At 41.4% G+C, this 22584-nt stretch overlaps 1 protein-coding gene across 1 annotated transcript in view; it reads left to right on the top strand.

Moving 5' to 3' along the window:
• LOC135577170 (protein mono-ADP-ribosyltransferase PARP8-like) overlaps positions 1–22584 on the top strand; it is a 231120-nt gene that overhangs the window by 142999 nt on the left and 65537 nt on the right. The window contains exons 8-11 of the mRNA XM_065045010.1: positions 11084–11144; positions 12222–12312; positions 14637–14703; positions 21792–21917. Coding sequence (XP_064901082.1) covers positions 11084–11144; positions 12222–12312; positions 14637–14703; positions 21792–21917 — 345 coding nt within the window. The remainder of the gene's footprint in view (positions 1–11083; positions 11145–12221; positions 12313–14636; positions 14704–21791; positions 21918–22584) is intronic.

The following is a 22584-nucleotide window of genomic DNA, read 5'->3' as shown; positions in this document are numbered from 1 at the left end:
AAGTGCATTTTTATACAGTTTTACCAGTTCATGTGTCTCTTCACTATTGGTTACAATTTACAGCAGTAACATCTCATTGGCTACTTTTGCTATCATCAATGTTACTCTTTTACTCCCTTCTCTCTCACGGGTACATCCTTAACATCTCCAGATACTCCTTTACTCCCATCTTTCTCACGGGTAGGCCTTAATATCTTCAAGGCATATCTTCAGGGAATCCACGGATCCACCATAGTCCCACAATTCCTCCTTTTTGATTTTGTGCTAAAAAAATTGCCTTCATTGTCCGCTGCGGGGCCCTTTGCAACAGAGAAATCATGCATGGCAACATTAGTAACACAACCACAGCAATCATCAAGACAATCAGTGCCGTTTTCACTACTGATAACAAAAACCCTGAAATCCCCCAACCACTAAACAATTTATTTAACGAATCACATCAAAATCTTCATACCCATGTCCTTGAGCTAATAACAAAAGGTCTATTGTGGCTCTATTCTGCAGAGTAGCATGTTGTCGAGGGTTTAGATTGTGGGGTGACAATAAAACCCTGGCAGATGTATTGTTAACCTCCTCTTCCCCCCACTTCCCCCTTTAGCCCCTTCCTCTCCCCCCTTCCCACTCAGGACAGGTGATCGGGAGGGAAAGAAGGACAGAGAGAAGAGAGTTGGAAAAATTAACAATGTTTTACTAATGCTACTAATAAGAATAGAGAAAATAATACAAAATATACAAAACCAGTCTTGAAAGTCTCAGCAACTGCAGAGCTGGCACCCAAAGTCCTGGATTGGACTCTGCAGCCAACCGGAGCTGGATTCATTCTCTCACTAGGCCTCAGTTCGCAGGGACGACTAGCAAGAACCTCTCCTAATGTCGGCCATAAGGAAAAAGGAACGAAATCCTCGTGGTCTCCCACTTTTATATGAAGTATTCACGTGAATGGAATGTTATACACAGTTGGTCAGTTTCTTGGTCACCTGTTTCTCGTTGCCCCTCTCGTGAGGTGTCCGTCCATGCATATCAATAAGTTTGCATTCCATTGCTATGTTTTACCAAAACATGTATCTGGTTCTCCAGGAAAATGCAGCTAATATGAAGACTTTAGCTGACAGGCAAATTCACTAAAAGAGAAACTTGTTTTTTTAACAAAACCAGGACACATGTCGTACAGAATCTACATCTAACAAAAGTCCACTTAAAGCCTTAGAAGTTCTGTCAGTTTGCTTAACTAGGCAGCATCCTAATTTTTCTAAAGTATTTAAAGCTTTAGCTGTGCCAACACCAGATACAAGAGATCCTAAACCCCTTAACCCCGATCCCCAAAAATCTACATTATCATCACATTTTGACTCTTAAACATGCAAAAAGTGTTTTTCCCGTCTTGCTCTTCTGTGATCTATTATCATAGATACGTTGAGCGTTAAGAGAGTTAATAGTCCCAAAATACACAGTCCTTCAACAGCATTAGAAGGAATTCCTGGCCTGGCTCTATCTCCACAGATCAAGAATACACCATGCAGGAGGTGTTGGGGTCGCTGTCCCACATTATCAACGACACCCCTTGGAATATTCTGCGAGGCATTACACCATCGAGTTTCATTTCTATAGTCACCAAGGGTAGCATTGACATTGTGCAGTTTTATCCATTCATGTTCTTGTATATTGTTCTGACACTTTTCACAAACCAGCTGGATACAAGCGTTCATGAGCATAGATGCCAGGATTCCAGTTCCCGTGGTTCAATATCTGCTTCTAGGAGGCAATTAATCCAAAGTGCCATGTTGTTATTATTACAGTTCGTTGCAATGCTTTTGCACCGACCACTGTTTTGAAACAGTTGTGTGATGCTGCTGTAGTCATCAAGGGGGATGCCAACCAAGCATGTGTGGAATGGGTTTTTCGGAGATGCCATAGCTAGGCATATAGAGTCCTGGTCAGTCATGTTGGCTGAAGTAATTCACATGTTGGTCTTTGTCTGTGCAGGCATCCAAGACATAGCAGCTGCAGCAATCATTGTCAGGAAGATAACACAGGTTTCACATTTCACGCCGGCAACCATTGCGGCCCTTGATCTGTAAAGACACAAGCATAGCCTCTCCCCCAGCTTATCAATTGATGTGGCCTTTTCCATTGACCATTACCTAGTGATTTGACCATAACTAATAAAGGTTCTTTCTGATTTAGCATGCTTTTGGGTAATACTTGCAAAGTGTTTCATCACAGGGCAAATTTGGGCTGCATCACTTAAATGTAAGTGATTCATCACATACAGTGCTTTTGACAATCAGTTTTGTGGTGTTTTCCCTACTTCTCCCTCCTTTTTGTTTTTTAAAAAAAAATACAATTCAGAATCAGATACGTGCGTTGGACCTTGACTACCTACTCAGAATCACAAATCAAATTTAGAGGTTCCTCCTTAAAAAGGTCTAAGTAATGTAAAGCTGCGCCAAGTTCTGCTAATTGGGTTGAACCTTCAATAATTTTTACAGATTGATGCTAATTATATCTTTGTGCCAGACCACTACAGCTTTTTGAGACTTCCCAGAACCATCAACAAAAACTGTGCAAGTATGTAGGATCAGACCAAATACAAGTATGGTCTGTGACCCAATGTGAAAGACTTGCAGGTTCTGCATCAATTTACATTTAGGCATGCCAAAAGCTGTGCTGTTAAGAAAATCGGCTAGTGCAATTTACAAGGACATAGACTGCAAATAAAAAATCAGAATTAAATTGCACAAATGGTACATATATGACAAAAGGATCATGGCCTATTAAGACTTAAATTGATTCCCTGTATTTCTTGATCAGAGTAACAATCGGTATATCAGTCTGTTAGCAATCTCATCATACTGTCCCACAATAGCCACAGGTTGTTTCTATGTTGTAGCTATAAACAGACAAATCTGCAAATCCAATTGAATGCAGTCAGCCTGTAAGGTTGTCATAAATTAATTCATCAAAGTTGCGACCTCACTTAGGTGTTCCTGCTCCAGCAGGGGGATTGGACTAGATGATCTTTTGAGGTCCCTTCCATTCCCAAACATACTGTGATACTGTGAAAGTCTCTAAGTCCATTTTGACTGTCATATTTATTGGATATTGTTTTCCTTTACCAGATTGAAGCCCTGTTTCAGATCTATCAGTGTAGTGTTTGCTTTATCGAAACATTGGCTGTTAATACTAGTGGAAATACAGCATTCGAAATTTCCTTGGAGATTTCTCACTTGAAGCAAGCAGATCTGCACTATCCAAGTAGCTTCTTGTAGGACCTGCAACTAAACAGAATTCTCAGAAAACGTTATTTGAGCTTACAATTTACTTAACAAATCTTGACCCAAGAGAGGTATAGGGCTTTCTGACAAATACAAGAATTCATGTATTAAAACTTTGTTCCAAATTTGGCATTCCGTTGGTCTCAAAAAACGGCCTTTCTTTCATTCTCTCCCATGACCTCAAAGACTAGCATGGTGAATTTACTAAGAAGTCTCTTACAACTAGTTACCACAGAATAAGTCTATTAAAAAAATTTGTTTTGGTTGAATTTCTCAGCTTCATTAGAACTATGTGTCGAGGGTTAAGATTGCGGGGTGACAATAAAACCCTGGCAGATGTATTGTTAACCCCCTCTCCCCCCCGACTCCCCCCTTTCTCTTTGCCCCTCCCTCTCCCCCTTTCCCACAGGCGATCAGGAGGGAAAAGAAGGGCTGAGAGAAGAGAGTTGGAAAAAATTAACAATGTTTTACTAATGCTACTAATAAGAATAGAGAAAATAATACAAAATATACAAAACCAATCTTGAAAGTCTCAGCAACTGCAGAGCTGGCAACCAAAGTCCTGGATTGGACTCTGCAGCCAATGGGAGCTGGATTCATTCTCTCACTAGGCCTCAGTTTGCAGGGACGACTAGCAAGAACCTCTCCTAATGTCGGCCATAAGCAGAAGGGAAAAAAGGGCAAAAGGAAAAAAGGGGCGAGAACCTCGTGATCTCCCACTTTTATATGAAGTATTCACGTGAATGGAATGTTATACACAGTTGGTCAGTTTCTTAGTCACTTGTTTCTTGTCGCCCCTCTGGCGAGATGTCCATCCGTGCTTATCAATAAGTTTGCATTCCATTGCTGGGTTTACCAAAACATGTATCTGGTTCTCCAGGAAAATGCAGTTAATATGAAGGCTTTAGCTGACAGGCAAAATTCACTGAAAGAGAAACTTGTTTTTAACAAAGCCAGGACACTATGGAACCACTGGCGATGCCTTTAAATTTAACCCTCAGACTCCTTCATGCAGTATTACAGTTCTCTAGCAGTAACATTGATTGGGGGGGAATAAAACCTCCCTCTTGCCCCCACCTGAGATGGCACTCTGACCCCCCAAAACTGACCAGTGTGAAAAGACTGACTTCAGCAAGGAGGTAAAATGATGAGATCTCTCCCCAGATGTGCCAGAACCTAAGAAACAAGACGGAAGCAAAAAGAAACACACAGCAAGCTGGACTGGGCAAGGCTTGTATTAGTGTCTCATCTGGTGTGCTACGACTGTTATCCAAAAAACAGGATTCTTTACCTACTGTGCATACAGAAGAGCCAAGTTCAGTACACCAAGTTGAGACAACCTATCACAGAGTTGCGCAAGTCTGAGTGCCAGATTAAAGCTAGAATGCTAGAAAGAAAATAACACACAAAATTTTACCATCATATTCACGCAGTAAAGAACTAAATTACTCATGATCTTCTGTATTATCACAAAACGCACATTTTGAGTCTATGGATTCTCATTATTTAGGAGTCTGTGAACTCTCTGTACCACACAACAAAGACCTACTAAAACTGCAACATGCTTAAACAGGTGCCCACAAAGAAAACAGGTTAATGAGGAAAGCATCTTGCAGACTTCAGCAAGTTTACTGTGACCTGTGTGTTATCAGTTAACTCTCTCTCAGCTTGTTGAAATTCAAACCGTTCCACCTGTAAAACTGTCTGTAATGATCTAACAATCTCTTGTAGAGATTTATTTTGTCCTGCTCTTCTCACCTTAAAAACAACATTAATTGCAACAAAGTGTTATACTTCAAGGTTCTATCCTCCGGCCACTTTTCCCATTCTTCTAACTTACACAGCAGCCACCACTGACCATAATATTTCACAAGATCTTCCTTCCTCATATTTCCAAGTGCTTTCCTATGTTTTAAAACACCTCCCAATACCGATTTCTTAGGAACACGACTGAAAACAGTCATTTCCGACCCCATCTTGTAAGTAAAAACCATGAGAAGAGGGAGGGAGGGGGGGAAGCACAGGGCTGCTTGCAGTGTGAGTGGGAAAAGCGGGGAGAAGGTTTTATGGTGCACTTATACCACAAAGAAACAATTCTAACAACAACCAGTAAAACAATTAACTCACATTCATGACAAGCTGCTTGATTTTCAGAGAGGCAATACATAGAAGCACGTAATATGTACTGTAAAACTCACAGATAACACGTTGATAGCAAACAGCATTCTCTACTGCTAATTTCAACACTAGTGCTTCCTTAGCTTCTAAGTTTTCAACCTGCTTATTGACGGTCTTTTGAAGATGGTCAATAAATTGCATGTAATTTTCATCGGGACCCTGATTAATAGCTGTAAATTATTTAGCTGCTTTGTCGGTTTCAGGCACCTTTATCATAGCTTGATATGCAAGGTTCATTGACTTCCTCAGGATTTCAGAAACTAATCGCACCTGTAATTGTGGTGTGACAATTAGTGTCTTTTCCAAGAGCTGGGAGATACCCACTCCTTTCAACGAATCCCCATTGTTCCATCCTAAATGATCTATAGCTGTTACATTGCATAAGTCTAATTTTGCTTGAGTCTTTCATGGTTTTTATCTGACCTCGGGGCAACACGTACACTTACTCCTTTTCCTTTTAACTTTTTCAAGAAAATGCTGCGGACCCTCAACCCTCATCCTCATCCGAGTCATCAGATAACGTGGACTTGAACAGTGCTGGAGAACCATTAGTAACGGGGAGTTTGGGGTTTGGAACAGTGCAATTTTTTTTTTTTTTCAAATCTAGTCCAGGGAAGCCACCCCTCTTCACTGTCTCTGCATGTTCCCGTTGCTCTTTTAATCCTCTCAAAGTCTCTAGCAACAATTGCCATGTCATTAACAGTTCAGTTGTTTCTTTGGATCTTTCAGTAGTGCTTTGCCCCATAGTAACATCCTTCTTAAGTCAATTCCAGAAGGCTAATACCCTGCTTCTTCAGAAGCAATTTCCATGTAGATAATATAATATGCTCTTATTTAGATAAGTTCCACCTCCCCCCCGCTGTTCCCGGTAGCTTACCAACTCTTGGCGTGGTGTCTTTTCAAGGATCTGGATCTTTGGCAGCTCCCCCCTGCTGCTCTATCAGCTGTACCGGGCTCCGTCTCCACAGCTCGTCTTCGGCTGTCACAGCTTCACCACTGTCTCTTCTTCATGCGAGATCCTTCTTCATACAGTATCATGTCGGGGTCACCAGATGTCGCGGTTGAGATGGACAAACGATATAGACCAAGTTCTTCCAGGATGAATGTAGTAGATGCCATTTATTGCCACAAGTGCATTTTTATACAGTTTTACCAATTCATGTGTCTCTTCACTATTGGTTACAAGTTACAGCAGTAACATCTCATTGGCTGTTTTTGCTATCATCAGTGTTACTCCCTTCTTTCTCACCGGTACATCCTTAACATCTCCGGATACTCCTTTACTCCCATCTTTCTCACAGGTAGGCCTTAATATCTTCAAGGCTAATTTCTGTTCCCATTCCCTCCGTCAGGGAATCCACGGATCTACCGTAGTCCCACACTCATTTGACAAGGCTTTTGATTTTGCGTTGTCTAATGGATGGTTATTCACTTGCAGTTTTTCATTTTCCTTCTAAAGAAAATGTCTAAGGAAACCATAGTTACTTAATTTTCTTCAGACTGAGAAAACTAAGAAACGCTCATTTTTTCATTGATCTAAGTTTTTGTAACTCTGTGATTGTGATGACTGGGTTAGAGTTTGTCTAGTCCTGATTCATAGTGATTAGGTCATTCTAAATCAGATAACTGGTTTCTTCCTTTTTTACATAGTATTTTCACTTCAGTAATTTTATAAGAAATACCTGTGGTATGACTTTTGCTGTTAGTTTTTATATTGTATGTAAAAATATTTCCTTTTTCTTGGACTTAAAGATGCCTAATTTATTTTTGAAGCCAAATAGCAATTTGCATTATTTTTTACTTGAAATGGATGTTCAGGTTCCTCAGGTGGTCACGAACCTGATCTTCTCTTACAGTGGGAGGGACATTACTCCCCCAGTCTCTGTCTTGCAGTCCATCCACTTGAGAGGTGTGGGAAGAGAGGCTGCCAGTGAAGACTGAGGCAAACAAGTTGCTGAGTACCTCATCCTTCTCATCCATTGTTACCAGTTTGCCAGTAGTGTTCATCAGGGGGGTACGCTTTCTTTGACCTTCCTTTTCTGGCTGACATACCTGTAGAATGCCTTCCTCTTATTATTTGCACCCTGTCCTGGGTTCGGCTGGGATAGAATTAATTTTCACAGTAAACTGGGAAGGGACACAGCCAGGACAGTTGACCCAAACTAGCCAAAGGGATATTCAATATCATATGATGTCATGCTCAGTATATAAAATAGGGGAACTGTCAGGGAAGGGAATTGCTGCTCAGGAGTGGGCTGGGCATCAGCAGGTGGTGAGCAATTGCACTGTGTATTCCTTGCTTTGTATATTCTTTTACCGTTATTATTTTTGTTATCTCTTCCTTTGTTGTCCTGTTAAACTGTTTTTATGTCAATCCACGAGTTTTATCTTTTTTTTTCACAATTCTCCTCCCCATCCCACTGGGGGCAGGGGGAGGAGTGAGCAAGCAGCTGCATAGTACTTAGTTGCCAGCTGGGGCTAAACCACAACATGCCCCTTGCCAAGCTGAGCTCCAGCTGCACCTTGGCCTTCCTGACCCCATCTCTGCACAACCAGGCAGTGTCCCTATACTCTTCCCAGGATACCTGTCCCTGCTTCCACTGCCTGTGCATTTCCTTCTTGCCCTTTAGTTTAACCAGCACGTCTCAACTCATCCATTCTGGTCTCTTGCCTTCCTTAACTGATTTCTTACATCTGGAGATCACGAGCTCTTGTGCTCTATGGAAAGCATCCTTAAAGATCTGCCAGCTCTGTTCTGCTCCCTTGTCCCTGAGAGCAGTTTCCCAGGGGGTCCTACTCTTTGAAGAGCTGGAAGTTGGCTTTCCTAAAATTCAGGGTCCTGACTTGACTCTTCATCTGACCCATATCCCTCAGGACTGGAGTAAGAAGACTTCATCAATAGGCTCCCCTTGATTGGGTGGCCTGTAGTAGACACCAACCACAAGGTTCCCTTTGTTGCCTTGGTCTCTATTTCTTACCCATAAGCTTTCAACATGCTCATGGCTATTCTTCAGAGACAGCTCTTCACAAACTACCCATTTCTTGATGTAGAGGGTAACCCCTTCACCCCTCCTTCCTCAACTGTCCCTTCTGAACAGCCTGTAGCCATTGATAGCCACACTCCAGTCACTAAGTTTCAGTAATATCCACTAGGTCGCAGCTTTCTAGCAGCATGGTGTCTTCCAAATCCTCCTGTTTGTTGCCCATGCTGTGTACATTGGTGTAGAGACACTTCAGCTGGGCTGTTGGACATGTCACCTTTTAGAGGAACACCCCTTAATTCCTTTTAAGTATTTCACTTCATGAGCAGAGAATGAGATATTCAAGCAAATGAACGAGATAAATGTTTAGTTCCCAAATGGATAAGTATGAAATTGATAATACTTTGATAATAGGCTCTCTCAAGCTCCTAAAACTGAAACATTATATGTAACCTTTCAAAAAATGTAATGCATCTAATTTATTGAATCAGCTGTTTCATTGGAAGCATTGTGATCTTGGGCTCACTGTAGTAGAAATTGGCATCTATGGCTACTTTTGGTATGTGGAAAACTTTCATGCTCCTTCAACTCTGTTGCAGTTAAAAATATTAATAAATTCTTAGAAATGACAAACACAGCATTAAGCATTCAGTTTCATCCCTCTCCTGCAGCTCCACTTTTGTGGCTGCAACAAGCCTGTCTGACAGTGACACCCACTAAGATGCATATTTCCTGGACAGTTGACCCTCTTTTAGTAGTCTTCTACTGTCAGAGTCAACTGTACATATAAAAGGGAAATTCCTATACCTGCATGCTTTTCACCATTGTCCTTTGAAATCTGACCACTAAAGCCATGAGAAAGCCCTCTGGACTGACTGATCCAAACTCTTCAGTATCTATTTATATTGCTTATACATTGATGGACAGAGGATCTCTGGGAGCTTCAAAATCAATAATGTGTTATTGGAGCCATTGTAGGCAGCAGATCATGAACTACAGACACTGGAATAAAATATAATTTCTTCCTCCCATTTCAGCTTGGAGAAGTAAAACTAGAGTCAGCATCACGTATCTAAAATTCATTTTCTATGGTGGTAATGGAGTTGGGGCAAAAGGATTTCAATGTGTGTGGAAATTCCACAGCTGTAACTTATTTGTATTTTATCCTTTCTTCCACTGTTATTTCTTTGTTTAGTTAGTTCAACTATGTTTTTTTTTATTTAATTTATTTAATTTATAAATTTTTTTTTTAATTTATAAAATTATGCCTGTTCAGAGCCTTTTGAATCTCAGTCAAATAGTGTGAATAACGCCAGCCTGTGTTCATAAATATTACTTAGGAATTCATAGCAATCTGTTCTTTGGATCTTCTGGAAAATTTACAAAAAAATCTGAGACCACTGTTGTGTAATACAGTGGCTCAGCCTTTCAGTAGATGGAGAGTTTCAGTGTTTCAAAGTCAGTTCTTCAGTGAGCTGTAGGAGGTCAGAGAATGCCTGTATGGCTCTGGGTGAGTAAGCTCTGGAGAAGCTGTAAGGGTGGCTGGGAAGCTTTCAGGTAATGCAGCCTTGGTCAGCCATTCACCTGCCCCATGTGTGCCAAGAGACTTTGGGTTTGACCTTACCAGAGAGAACTGCTGGGATGCTGAGGTTTAGTGGAAGGGGTTCCCTCCACAAGATTTCACAAGAAGTCAAGGCGTTTCCAGTGCAAGCTATGTCCTACTATGGGCCGAGAGGCCACTTTGTTAGGAGATAGTTATATTCACAAAAATATTGTTGTATTTCAAAATTACCTTATCATCTTATTTATGCACAACTGCTACTGTGCACTTAGTCTAGTTTAATAGAAAAACATGTAAGTCATTGTGAGAACAATCATATAAACACAGTATAAAGCAAAAACCTAATTTGTGAAAAATTGAGAGTGATAGCACTTTTACAGAATTGTCCACTTAAGTAATTTAAAGGAAAGTAATTTTTTATTCAGGTATATGAATATTTTCTAGCCCTATTTTTCAGAAGTTTTCATGTATGTTGGGGGAGGGCAATCAGAATGATTCAGAAAATAAGAGGCAAAAAAGTCACACTTTAAATGTAAGATTTCAGACAGCAATGAAACATCTATGAGCCTTGAGCATGTTACAGGGCAATTTTATGTTTTGAGAAACAAATTATTTAATGTATGAAGCAGTACCACAGGTATAATATGCCACCCTATGTTGTATTTGTCTTAAATGATTTATCTCAAGCCTTTCCTGAAGTTGCTGAGTGTTAATCTAAAATACTTTTAAAATCAACTAGGGTTTTCTTTTGTCAAAAATAGGAGCAGCATGTGACCATCATTGTTTTCTTGATTTATTTGTGCAATATGTGAGACAAAAATACATAGCAGCAATGGAGAGAGAATCTGGGGGAACTAGCAGAAAAAAAAAAATTTAGCCTATTTAAGCAAGATCTACTGAAAGAATGTTTCAGCGCAGCAGACAGTTATCCACTGGGAATATTGATCCAATCTAAGTAAATGTGTGTTTTATCACCATTCTGATTTTACAGACAAGATTATCTTTTATAAAATCTTCTCTGTTATAAGTATTTCTGGGCTGAGGAGTATGTTAAAGAGCTCTAATGTAATGTGATTCTTTCCTTTCAGGGAATATGGAGCCATTGATGATGTAGATATTGATCTGCATATTGATGTTAGCTTTCTTGATGTAAGTAATCTAATCACAGAATTGCATAATAAACATTAATACCCATTTAATTCTGCTACATATCAGACTCTCTAGACAACCACTGAGACATACCTTTTTCAGAAGCTTGATCTTCACAAGTGGCTGTCACATTATTGCTTGCTATTCAGTGGAAAGGTTTCCTTTTCCTTTTATCATCACATTGTCAAAATGTTTTGTAGGCTTTTATTTACTGCATATGTATTTCCTTTCAAACATGCTTTGTGAATGATAAATGTTTTAACTGACATAAATGAAATACTTTTTTTTTTTTTTTTTGCTATCCTAGACATTAGTTAAGTCAAAGCACTTCATAGAGTCCTGGAAGGAAGAAGACTTTGGCTGGAGCTTTCCTGTGTGCTTCTCAACATCTGCAGCTGATTAGGGAGAGGATTGAGTAGCAAAGGAGACAGGACAGTGGTGCTGTTAACTGGCAGCATGGCTTCTGTAACAGTTATGATGTCATGAAGTCCACACTTCCTCACTTCATCTGTGCAGTAACTTCCTGTCCTCTTGATGCAGAATGAAAATTAGTGCTTTTAGGGGCATCATTAGCTTTTGCACAGATATGTCATATTCTCAGGTCAGCGCAGCACAGAAGTTCTCAGGCTCTTCTAAAATTTAAGAAAATCTAATCATACCTTGAATTATTTTAATCAGTCTTAAAAAGGAGCAAACATTTCCTTTGCCCTATGTTATGGGATAAGTTTCCTTTCCATCTTGATTTGCTCCTTTGCTTCTCAGCTTTGAAATAGTATCAATAGTATCTCTTGATAGATGGGAACATGTCTGCCTGCACTGCAGATGTAGTGTTGTGTAGAAACCTGTGCTCCATTTAAATGAAAATACTCAAGAGCTGGAAGCAGTCTAACACTGCTCTTAGGGACATCAGCAGGCAATAATTTGTCCTAAGTCACAAGTTTAAAGTTGGAGTAGATATTCCATGACTGGGTAAATGGATGGATGGTGTTTATAACAACCCTAAGGTAGACTGACAAAATGCAACAGTTCCTCATGATGGCTAATGGTGTCTATTGTTTTCTTTTTATTGTGAACTAGGAAGAGATTGCTGTGGCTTGGGATGTAATTCGCACAGAGCCTATAATAGTGCGATTGCACTGTTCACTTACACAGTACTTAAATGGTCCAGGTTAGTCACCTGTGTATTCTTCATGTGCCTTGTATGGTGTCTCAGTCTGAGCCATGTACTAGGTGACAGATACTCATTCACTGCCAAATCTTTGACCCTGCATGTGCTTAAATGTACTGCTGAGAGCAGTCCTACTGATTTGAAATTATGCTTATATATATTTGCATGGCTAGGCCCTCAATAATGGCATGGGCATCTAGTTTAAACTTTCATAGGCTGAGTTTCGGAACTTGTTTTCTTGATATCCTTTGAAATACAGCTGCTTCCCCTAGGAACCAGGGGTTAAAGAATAAAGATTGACAGTTTCTAATATGTGATTTCCTGATTTTGGAAATCAGGATCATCTTCACACATGCAGATATCACTAATGAGGTATACATACACAGATCTGTGCAGCACATTAATACACCCTTTTTCATGCACATTCGAAGAATCAGGCCATGATAATTATCCTGACAGCTTCTGATTTCTGTATGACTGTGTGAACTCTGGGGATCTTTAAGTTTGAATGAGAATTTTACATGTTATGTGGACATCCTACTCTCTGGTTGTTATGTGAGTAAAGCTTTCTCATGAGAGTAAAAATGGTCAAACTCATGAAGAATCAACTGAGACTGAAGATTTGGAAACATTCATATGCAAGAGTCAACTTCAGATACATTTTTACAATCGGAAGTCAGAACTAAGTCTGTAATTTGGATCATAATTTGCCTGGCTTTGGAGGCTTCCAGTACAAGCTGTCAGTTCAGGCTTGTATCTGTGGGAGAATTCTGCCTCTGGAAAATTAATAGATATTTCCAGTCATAATATGTTTAGCAAAATCTGTCACAATGAACTATTTTTATAGGATATGTTGTCTGCCAATTCTAACTATAAACTATATTCTGTTCATTCAAATAAGCACTTAATTGCATCAGTCATTATTTTTGTTTGTTTGTTTGACTTTGGTCTTTTTGTCAGTGTTTTATTGATTAAATCTTTTTTGTAAATATGCAGGTCTTAAAATATGTATGTGCCATAGCAGGTATCAGTGTTAGTATTCAGAATATTTCTATCAAAATGTAATTAAAAAAAATTAAAACATGCAGCAAATAAGAGAGAGTGAAGTGTGAAGAGCAGTGTGCAATAAGAAATTATCTAGTGAAATGATAAGTAACAAGATATCTTCTGCACCACTGACAAGGTTAAAATGGAAAGCTTATTTCCCAGTCCTGCAGCTTGTGGGAGTGCCTGAGTACTGAGAAAGGCACGATCAGGGCTAGAGGCAAGTGCTTCACTGCTACTGGTTTTATGAACTCAGCTGCTGTTGCAGCTGTTTCTTTATTTACCAGAAACATAACCCTTTAACAAAACCCTTTCTCTGTGTATTTCTCTTCCCCCTCAATTATGTTGGTTTGAGACTACTGGGCCGTAATTTTATGCTACATATTTATCTCATAGTACTTTCTATTCATTGAAAAAACAAACAGAAATGCAGTATACTCCAAAGCACAATGAGAGGTATACATACCACATTGTAGTTGTTTAATATCCTCATTTTAGATAGTCATTCTTCTAGTTAATACCTTACCTCATTATTGTACCTGTGGGCAGTTTCTCCCATGTGCCTTAGAAACCTGTCTTACATAAGGATGAATCAGCCTTTGGAGGTACCTGGCTGTCTTCTCTGGCTATAGAGTTTAGACAAAAATTGTAGTCTAGATGTCAGATTTTAGGATTGCTGATGTAGGTATGATGATTCTCATTGAAAATATTCTCCTCCTACCATGTGTCCTAAATTTGATAGTCTAAAGACATTGCTACCCCTAATCAAAGTATTTATCCCTTTTGAAAAATTCACCAGTTTTTCTTGAAAAGATGAGATGATATTTGAATAACAACATTAGAGAAAGGGTATCTACAGTGCTTTGAATTAAGTGGAATTGGATGGCCAGGTTATATATATTTGTATTTTATTTTTAAAATTATTTAAAATAAGGGTTAATTTAATTGAAGTTAATTTGAATTAACTTTAAATAAAATTTAAATTTAATTAATTAATTAAAATTAATTTAAATTAAAGTCAGTGGGAAGAGATATTTTGGGGAATTCAATTTCTAAAATACTCATTTGTAAAATTACAAATTATATTGGCTAATATTCCAAAAAGGACCATTCATTTCTTCATAGACTTAAATGACATGTCTGCTTTCACCATTGCTTCAATGGCATTGCCTATAGTAAAGGTCCAGATAGAACAGGGTCCTTAAATCTGACTTGTATAGTCATGAGTTCTTGATTATTGCTTTAAGTTCATATATCAACAATATTTCCTTTTTCCATAGTGCCAAGTGTGGATGTATTTCAGATCTCTACTAAGGAAAGATTTGGGCTGGGACATCAGCTGAAAAAGTAAGTCTGGAAAAGTGTAAACCCCCATTTTTAAGTAAATATTACACTCTTTTTGGTTCACAGACCATGTCAAGTAGGATGAAATTCACAGGCTGTCATGTTAGTTGGATCAAAGTGTTTTAAACTTGATTTTCTTTAAATAAAAAATAACAGGTTTTTCCTTTTTAAGTTAAGTTTGGCAGTTGTTGGAGAGAACTTGATTTGTGCTGCCTGCCAGGGTTTTCTGTCACTTCCTTTTACGAAGTAAGCTACAAAAGTTCAAAAAGTCTGTAGCTAGGAGTGTTCAATTTCATGTTTTTGCTTAGATTCTGAAGCCTCTGGAGCAGGAAACTTTTTTAGCGTCATGCATACACTAAGGGGGCAATGCTTTCATGGTGGCCTCTAGGATGTACCACAGTAATTAGGCCATCCACATTTTGAGGACAAGAGGGAAGAAGAGTTGAAAAAATTAGCAGTTTCATGTGTTTGTGGTACAATTCAATTTCATAGAATCATAGAATACCAGGTTGGAAGGGACCTCAAGGATCATCTGGTCCAACCTTTCTTGGCAAAAGCACAGTCTAGACAAGGTGGCCCAGCACCCTGTCCAGCTGAATCTTAAAAGTGTCCAATGTTGGGGAATCCACCACTTCCCTGGGCAGATTATTTCAATGGCTGATTGTTCTCATTGTGAAAAATTTCCCTCTTGTGTCCAATCGGAATATCCCCAGGAGTAACTTGTACCCATTACCACTTGTCTTTTCCATGTGACACTTGGTAAAAAGGGCGTGTCCATCTTCTTTGTAGACACCCTTTAAATATTGGAACATGGTGACATGGTCTCCCCATAGCTTTCTTTTCTCAAGGCTGAACAAGCCCAGTTCTCTCAGCCTTTCCTCATATGGCAGGCTTCCTAGTCCTTTGATCATCTTTGTGGCCCTTCTCTGGACCCTCTCCAGCCTGTCCACATCATTTTTATATAGAGGGGACCAAAACTGACCACAGTATTTCAGATATGGCCTGACAAGTGCTGAACAGAGTGGGATAATGACTTTCTCTTTGCTGGTGATGCCCTTGATGCAGCCCAGCATCCTGTTGGCCTTCTTTGCTGCAGCAGCACACTGTTCACTCATATTGTGCTTGCTATACACCAAGACCCCCAGGTGCCTTTCCACAGAGCTGCTCCGCAGCTGGGTAGCTTCCAGTCTGTGCTGCACTCCTGGATTATGTTTCCCCAGGTTCAAGACCTTACACTTGTCCTTGTTGAACTTTATAAGGTACTTGTTAGCCCACTCTTCCAATCGTGGGAGATTTAAATGGCTTCTAGGGAGTGCAGGCAACCAGGAGCACAGTGAACAGGGCGAGCAAACAGGGTTGTGGCAGTTAGCATGGCAGTTCACGCAGGCAGGGAGAGGAAGCTCTGCCAGCTCAAGAGAGCTGTTACTGGTCTTCCATGTGGGTGGCGATTAAGTTGTAACCCGTAGTGCAAGGGTGATCAAAAAAGACTTCAGGTACTTGGGATGGTTGATGAGGGAAGCAGGAGCACAGGTTATTTTCTCCTCCCTCCTTCCAGTCATGGGCAGTGACATTAGAAGAAACAGACAGGTGCAGTCTATTAATACATGGCTCCACGACTGTTGTCACCACCACAATTTTGGCTTTTTTGATAATGGGATCGCCTACACAGCACTGGGTTTGCTGGCATCAGATGGAGTTCACCTTTCTCATGGGGGAAGAGGGTCCTTGCACGTGAGCTAGTGGGGCTCATCGACAGAACTTTAAACTAGATGGAGGAGGGCTCGTCTGTGACATACTATGGGATGAGACAACAAGCACAGAGGGGCGAGGTGAAGTGGGCTTTAAAAAGATGAGCTTGGGGGATGGGGTCCAAAGTGACAATGCTTACATCATCATGTCCAACTGGGGAATAAGCCAGGCCAACCAGAGCAGTGACAAATATTCCTTAGCTGCCTCCCAAGATGAGAACCAGAAGGCCAACCATCTCAAAGGTACACATGGCTGCAGTGGACACAGTCTCCCACAGAATCCTCACAGCTAAGTTGAGGGAGTGTGGTCTGGATGATCAGATAGTGAGGTGGACTGCAAAATGGCTGAAGGAAAGAAACCAGAGAGTCGTGGTCAATGGGGCAGAGTCCAGTTGGAGGCCTGTATCGATTGGAGTGCCTCAAGGGTCAGTACTGGGGCCAGTATTATTCAATATATTCATCAATGACTTGGATGAGGGAATAGAGTGTACTATCAGCAAGTTTGCTGATGACACCAAACTGGGAGGAGTGGCTGACACGCCAGAAGGCTGTGCTGCCATCCAGCGAGACCTGGACAGGCTGGAGAGCTGGATGGGGAAAAATTTAATGAAATATAACTAGGGCAAGTGTAGAGTACTGCATCTGGGCAGGAACAACCCCAAGTTCCAGTATAAGTTGGGGAATGACCTATTAGAGAGCAGTGTAGAGGAAAGGGACCTGGGGGTCCTGGTGGACAGCAGGATGACCATGAGCCAGCATTGTGCCCTTGTGGCCAGGAAGGCCAATGACATCCTGGGGTGCATTAGAAGGGGCGTGGTTAGTAGGTCAAGAGAGATTCTCCTTCTGCTCTACTCTGCCCTGGTGAGACCACACCTTGAATATTGTGTCCAGTTCTGGGCCCCTCAGTTCAAGAAGGACAGGGAACTGCTGGAGAGAGTCCAGCGTAGGGCAGCAAAGATGATTAAGGGAGTGGAGCATCTCCCTTATGAGGAAAGGCTGAGGGAGCTGGGTCTCTTTAGCTTGAAAGAGACTGAGGGGTGACCTTATTAATGTTTACAAATATATAAAGGGTGAGTGTCACAAGGATGGAGCCAGGCTCTTCTCGGTGACAACCAATGGTAGGACAAGGGGTAATGGGTTCAAACTGGAACACAAGAGGTTCCACTTAAATTTGAGAAGAAACTTCTTCTCAGTGAGGGTAACAGAACACTGGAACAGTCTGCCCAGGGGGGTTGTGGAGTCTCCTACTCTGGAGACATTCAAAACCCGCCTGGACACCTTCCTGTGTAGCCTCATCTAAGTGTTCCTGCTCTGGCAGGGGGATTGGACTAGATGATCTTTCGAGGTCCCTTCCAATCCCTAACATTCTGTGATTCTGTGATCCTTCTGCACCCCTCATGAGAAACCCACATGCTTGAGTACTTCTCTGAAGTGTCTATACACCAACACATGTAGCATGGGGAATAAACAGGAAGAATTAGAGATCTGTGTGCATTCACAGGACCATGATCTCATTGCTATTAGAGAAACAAGGGACAGCTCACATGACTGGAATGTTGTCATGGAAGGCTATGTACTTTTCAGGAAAGACAGGCCAGCAAGGTGAGGTGGAGGAGCTGCACTTGATATGAGAGAGCAACTTGAATGTATTGAATGCTGCCTAAGGGAGGATGACGAATGAGTTGAGTCCTTATAGGTAAAAATTAAGGGACAGGCTAACAAAGGGGACACTGTTGTGGGTGTTTGCTACAGGCTACCTAATCAGGAAGAGGAAGTTGATGAGGCCTTCTACAGACACCTGGAAGTAGCCTCACAATCACATGCCCTGAGAGACTTCAATGGGAGACTTCAATCACCATGACATCTGCTGCAGCTACCATGAGATGGTGGAGTTCAGGATCCTGCATGGAGGAAGCAGGACAATAAGTAGGACTAAAACCATGGACTTCATGAGGGTGAACTTTGGCCTCTTCAAGGTCCTGCCTTGAAGAATCCCATGGGATAGGGTTCTAGAAGGTAGGGGAGTCTAAAAGAGCTGGCTGATATTCAAACATCACTTCCTCCAAGCTCAAGACTGATGCATCCCTATGAGCAAGAAATCAAGTAAAGGGAGTAGGATGCCAGCATGGATGAGTAAGGAGCTCCTGTCAAAACTCAGGTGGAGGAAGGATGTTTATGGAATGTGGAAAAAGGGACAGAGCACCTGGTAGGAATGTAAGGAGGATGTTAGAGTATGCAGGGATGTGGTGAGGAAGGCCAAGCTCCACTTGGAAGTAAATCTGACCAGGGATGTCAAGGACAATAAGAAGGGCTTCTTCAAATACATCAGCAGCAAAAGGAAGGTTAGGGAAAATGTAGGACCACTGCTGCATGAGGTGGGTGCCCCGGTGACGGATGATACAGAAAAGGCTGAGTTACTGAATGCCTTCTTTGCTTCTGTCTTTATTGCTAAGACCAGCCCTCAGGAATCCCAGACCCTAGAGGTAGGAGAGAAAGTCTGATAAAAAGACTTTCCCTTGGTTGAGGAGGATCAGGTTAGAGACTGTTTAGGCAAACTGGACATCCACAAATCCATGGGCCCCGATGGGATGCACCCACGAGTGCTGAGAGAGCTGGCAGATGTTATTGCTAAGCTGTTCTCCATCATCTTTGAAAGCTCATGGAGAAAAGGAGAGGTGCCTGAGGACTGGAGGAAAGCCAACGTCACTCCAGTCTTCAAAAAGGGCAAGAAGGATGACCCAAGAAGCTACAGGCCAGTCAGCCTCACCTCCATCCCTGGAAAGGTGATGGAACAACTCATTCTGGATGTTATCTCCAAGCATGTGAAGGAAAAGAAGGTTATCAGGAGTAGTCAGCATGGATTTACCAAGGGAAATAATGTTTGACCAATCTAATAGCCTTCCATGATGGTATGACTGGCTGGGTAGACGAGGAAAGATGTTGTCTACCTTGACTTCAGCAAGGCTTTTAACACCGTCTCTCACAACATCCTCATAGGTAACCTCAGGAAGTGTGGGTTGGATGAACACATGGTGAGAATGATCAAGAACTGGACGGCAAAGCTAAGAGGGTTGTGATCAATGGTGCAGAGTCTGGTTGGAGGCCTGTAGTTAGTAGGGTTCCCCAGGAGTCAGTATTAGGTCCTGTCCTGTTCCACCTGTTCATCAGTGACCTGGATGAAGAGACTCAGTGCACCCTCAGCAAGTTTGTTGACGATACCAAGCTGGGAAGAAGGGTTGGTACACCAGAAGGCTGTGCTGCCGTTCAGTGAGACCTGGACAGGCTAGATGACTGGGCAGAGAAGAACCTAATGAAGTTCAACAAGGGCAAGTGTAGGGTCCTGAATCTGGGGAGGAATAACCCCATGGACCAGTACAGGTTAGGGGTTGACCTGCTAGAAAGCAGGAGTGCAGAAAAAAGACCTGGGAGTTCTGGTTGACAACAGGTTGACCATGAGTCAGGAATGTGCCCTTGTGGCCAAAAAGGCCAACGGTATTCTGGGGTGCATTAGGAAAAGTGTGACCAGCAGGTCAACGGAGGTTATCCTCCCCCCTACTCTGCCCTGGTAGAGGCTGCATCTGGACTACTGTGTCCATTTCTGGGCTCCCCAGTTTAAGAAGGACAAAGAACTGCTAGAGGGAGTCCAGCGGAGGGCTGCAAAGATGATTAGGGGTCTGGAGCATCTTTCTTATGAGGAGAGACTGAGAGAGCTGGGTCTGTTCAGCCTGGAGAAGAAAAGGCTGAGAGGGCATCTTATCAATGCTTATAAATATCTCAAGGGTGGATGTCAAGAAGATGGGACCAGACTCTTTTCAGTGGTTCCCAACAAAAGGATGAGGGGCAATGGGCACAGGCTGAAGCATAGGAGATTCCATCTGAATATGAGGAAAAACTTCTTTATCTTGAGGGTAATAGAGCACTGGAGCAGGCTACTCAGAGAGGTTGTGGAGTCTCCTTCTCTGGAGACATTCAAAACCTGCCTGGATGCATTCCTGTGCGATCTACTCTAGGTGAACCTGCTTAAGTGGGTGGCTTGGACTAGATGATCTCCTGAGGTCCCTTCCAACCCCAACCATTCTGTGATTCTGTGATTCATTCTTGGTTGGCACATCTTACTTTTGTATGAGGTGTCAGTCCTCTATGCATTCCAGGAACTTTAATAACATTTTGCTGAGTCATCTTTTTCCATATGCTTGTTTCTGTGTAATAAAGTGAAAAGAATATAGGCTTTAATATCTTTTGCTGCTTGGTGTTTAAAGAAACTTAGTGCAGCTTTTTCATAATCATACAAATGAAGCAATTTTATTAAAATCTCTATGGTACATGATTTTGAAGAAAAAAAAAGGCTCCCCAGGCATGAAAAGTCTCTTAAAACATTTAATTACTTACAGTGTCTCTGGTTCATACACTGGATAATTACTCAAGTTTCCCATAAGACATTTACAGGTACATATCTGCATAATTCACAGTTGAGCAGAAGTCAGAATACCCATGAACTCTGTGGCTCCTCATGGCTGTGAACAACAGGATATTTATCTTTGAAATGTCTGTACATTTTTTATATAGTCCACATGAACTTCCACTTTGACTTTTTCACTCATTACACCCCCCCCCACTGCTAGATTAGAGTCACAGAGTATTTTGACTTAGAAGGGACTACTGGAGGTCACCTAGTGCAACCTCCTGCTCCAAGTAATGCTGATTTAGTTCACTTCAGGGCCTCGGGCAACTGAGCTGTGAAAATCTCCAGCCTTTGTGGGCAACTTGTTGTACTTAAATTTTCTTCTGTGAATGTCTTTTCTTTATAGCCTTTATGTTTCGTTAGCTTCACTTGCTACAACTTGTGACCACTGCATTTTACTGTGCATCTCTGAGAAGTGTCTGGCTCTGTCTTCTCTGTAAATCCCTTTAGGTAGTGTAATATTTGACATCCCTACCTTCATGTTTGTGCTGTAGGAGAATATGTTCCTACTTGAGCAGTGTGGATGCTGTAGTCTACCTCTGTAGTTGCTGGAGAGACAGGTGCCTATAGTTGGATAGAATGCCTTTGAATCAGTTTGTCCCTAGACATGCCTCCATGAGAAGCATAATTATATTAGTCTTGCAGTGGTTGTTTACACGGACTGTATTCTCAATAAGAGTTCAATGTGAATTAGTTTTATGTGGAAAAAAAAATGCATTTTTAAGGAGCTGAAGCACCTAATCATCAGTCCACATATGTGACAGATAAACTTTCTGAGGACATTACATCATGTCACCTACGTGGTGAACCGAGACCCTAGTATTAAAGTGAGTATGTATTGGCTAGGATAAGAAAATTGTTTTTTCTTTCTTATTTTGCAGAATCATGCAGACATTTGTTACACAACAATGGAAGAACAGCAAAGAGAAATCTAATTGTATGCATAATAAGAAGGTGTCTGACAAAAAGGTGAAATCCCCTCTGCACATCTTTTCTACACTGTGCAGGTAATAGCAAGGAAAATGAGCTGTTACCACCATATCCTGTTAAAAATCCACAGGCTCTGATTTTACCTCTTTCAAGAATGTGACTATTTAGCATGTTTTCCTGCTTATGAAGGGTTGACAGATCACCCCTTCTGTACATTTGAATTCAATGCTTCTTTGAACATTCCTTCTTTTTAATGAATTTTGCCATTCTAAATTCCCTGTATAAAAAAGAGAGGGAGTACAGTGATCACTCACACTGAAGAAGAGAGGAATGTCAAAGATAACAAAAGATTATTTGTCTTTTAAAAGGCAGAAGAAGAAGATGGTGTTTTAAGTAGAAAGCTTATCCATTTCCTACCATGCCATGCACCATTGCCTAGCACAGGCTATTACTTGGGGTTTGGTTTTATTCAGAAAGGGCATACAAAAGCCAGCCTGATCTTTCTCCTCTTGATTTGGCTGCTGCTGTAGTGTCTGTCCAAAGACTGCTCAGCCCAAACACAAGGACCCTCTCTCTCTCCCTAGAGCATCATTCCTACCTCCTGTCTGCCCAAGCGTGGTAATGAGCCAACTGCAACAGTGAGTCAGCAACCTCCACGTGCATTTTCTACTGTCACCACTTGCTAACAGGGTGGTGAAACCTGTCAGCCTCTCTCCTTGGGGTTTCACTTCTTTTCTGTTTGAT

Source organism: Columba livia, chromosome W (assembly GCF_036013475.1).
Source record: "Columba livia isolate bColLiv1 breed racing homer chromosome W, bColLiv1.pat.W.v2, whole genome shotgun sequence".
Taxonomy (NCBI): domain Eukaryota; kingdom Metazoa; phylum Chordata; class Aves; order Columbiformes; family Columbidae; genus Columba; species Columba livia.
This window is presented reverse-complemented; position numbering and strand designations above follow the sequence as displayed.